The 2,500-nt window shown below is 41.0% G+C and overlaps 1 protein-coding gene across 2 annotated transcripts in view; it reads left to right on the top strand.

Moving 5' to 3' along the window:
* LOC113588421 (anoctamin-1) overlaps positions 1-2,500 on the top strand; it is a 41,720-nt gene that overhangs the window by 3,354 nt on the left and 35,866 nt on the right. For both annotated transcript variants that reach the window (XM_035532150.1, XM_035532147.1), the window contains exon 2: positions 478-626. In XM_035532150.1, the coding sequence (XP_035388043.1) occupies positions 525-626 (102 nt within the window). In that variant the 5' untranslated portion in view covers positions 478-524. The remainder of the gene's footprint in view (positions 1-477; positions 627-2,500) is intronic.

Raw genomic sequence — 2,500 nt, 5'->3', positions numbered from 1 at the left:
CTGGGATTAACACAACGAATGATTTCTTTGACTATATCTTTTTACTTCTAAAGATAACAAATGTTCTGTATTTAACTCTGCAGAGATTCCTTCTCTCTCAGTGTGTGTCTGTCACTCTTAGTTTGTAATTAAGACCAGATAACAGCACTGTATGTGACAAGGTCTTGTACATCTGACAACGCCTCTCATCACTTCTACTTCTAGTCGTCTAACCATTGTTTTCAGTTGAAGGACGTGACACTTTAAACGCTGGTGTCCCTATGAAAGAAACCCCTGGTATTTTGTGGTATTTTGTTTGTAATATGATTTGACATTTCAGTTGTGACATTTACTAACTATTCCTTTCATTCATTCTTTTTTTTGCCCAGTCTAGATTATGTCATTTTTTTCATCACGTGTAACAGTCAAGTAATCTGCGTTTTTTTTCTTTAATGTTTTAAACTAAACGTAGTGTTCGATATGACCTTTGCCCTCCAGGTGACCTCTGCCTCATTGGACATTGAGTGCTTCACACTCAGGCTGCCATGATGAAGAGTGACCAGTACAGTGCTGTCGCAGACAGACAGGTGGACATCATCAACATCAAAGGCATCGAGGATATCGGCTTTGTCCAGCAGGACTCTGTTGTAAGTCACCTACCCTGAGTGGTTGGGCACGTGACTCAGCTCGTGAGTGTAGATATTCACAGCTAATGTTCTCTCCACTGCAGGAGCTGTAGGGGTGTGATGATAGACATGTGTACAGGTTCTATATCATTTATGATTCCGGGGGTTTTATGTATTTAAAATATTCTACAGCACTCTGTATACTACGCAAATCGGTTTTACTCAAAATACAGATTAAATAAATTATTGCAAAGTAGAATATCTTTTTGCAATGTAGATAATAGTGCAAAAGACTTACAGTGCAGTTGAGCTATATACCGTATAATAGCCTGAAACACTTTATATAAAACCTTTTATAGTATATGAGAGACTCCCAGATGGGGAGCAATAAGGCAAAATTTTCATACACTGTCTGAACTTACACATTTGTTATAGTCTTTTTTTCCTCTAGTCTCGGTGGGCGTTACTTGTAAATTAGCCTTTTGGGTTTTGCCCTTCTGCCTTTCACCTACGTGTTGACAAGCCTACTTTTTAACCGCTCTTCTTCACAGACTGTGTAACTTGTTTGAAAGGGTGGACAGAATGTTTGTACTTTACGGTATTTTTTGTTGGCAGTCCCTGTAGAGGGGCCAGGGTGGTATCCTGCTCAGCCTGTAGTCTGTCCTTCATGTTCCACTTGGCCCTGTGACAGGTTGTGGCTTACCACCACTGAATGTTTACTTCTCCCCATAAGTTGTACTGAGTGGACCAGCAGAACGGGTCTGTATGCGTCTGTATCATTCAGGGCTTAGCACCCCTCTGTCCTGGTGCCGTGTAGCTCAATCACGAGAGAAAAAGAGCTCACTAACAATACACAACTGATCTGAACTGACTTGTACTAAACAGTACGAGTTTCTCCTTGTTTCATATTCATAGCTGACATTGCACACTTAAAGCCAAACAATAAATGATGAATAAGATTACGGCAGTGGGGTGAATGAAGCACTGAGTGTTCAGTGCCAACAAGAATGGCAACACTACTGAAACAGAAAACTGGTGTTTATTTACACAAAGCGTCAAAACCACTTTCCTTTAACTAGAATAGTCCTTGATGTAGTTTCAGTGAGGATTTTAGCACTGGGGATGTGTTAATATTTGCCCTACTGACACATCACAAAATGTTTCTGTAAATGTACGCTACAGATGACTGTTGCGTTTAAAGTGTGTGCTGTTCTTGTTCATGTGAGAATGGTAGTGTGATTTAACTGAGTACCAGATAAATGGCGGCTGTCCTCTAAGACTCTAGTGGCTGTGGGAGCAGGGATGACCACATCCTTATGTTCCCTGGGAGAAGTGAACTTTGCTCTGTTTTCCTGCTTGGGGTAGTCTGCTGCACGGTTCCCACTGGGAAAAGCCTGTTGTGTACAAGGCCACTTCTGTTTTTGTTTGCGCACTGTGTATTTTCTACCCTTTGGCTAAAAATAAACTGTCCCCGGATGTTGCTTGTCACAGAGTTATGTAATCCTGTGACTTTTTTTTGGTTATGTCATTTTTGGCTATTCTGTTGTAAGCTATTTAAAGTTGTAATGCCATTAAATGTCATAAATGTTTTTGCCGTTTTGTTATTTTGTAACATGATTCATGTGACGTTTTTGTTCTATTACTCCCGACCACTAGAGGACGTCTAGCATATGAATGACCCTCACATACCCAGACGCAGACTGAGGTCTTATAAGTCAAGCCCTTAATCTTACACCTGGTCCTCTTGTTTCCCTTTGAAATGGAGCCATGTTCTTAGTCAGCTGGACAGCTTTCTGACTGCATTTCTGGACAGTCAGTCGGGCAGGTTTCCGAAAGCATTCCCTGTCACTTGTCTGTATAGCTGAAGCTTGATGAAGTACCTTCCTCCTTTCTTT

Source organism: Electrophorus electricus, chromosome 12, assembly GCF_013358815.1.
Source record: "Electrophorus electricus isolate fEleEle1 chromosome 12, fEleEle1.pri, whole genome shotgun sequence".
In the NCBI taxonomy this organism is placed as follows: domain Eukaryota; kingdom Metazoa; phylum Chordata; class Actinopteri; order Gymnotiformes; family Gymnotidae; genus Electrophorus; species Electrophorus electricus.
Note: the sequence above shows the minus strand (reverse complement) of the source record. Positions and strands in the feature narration are given on the sequence as shown.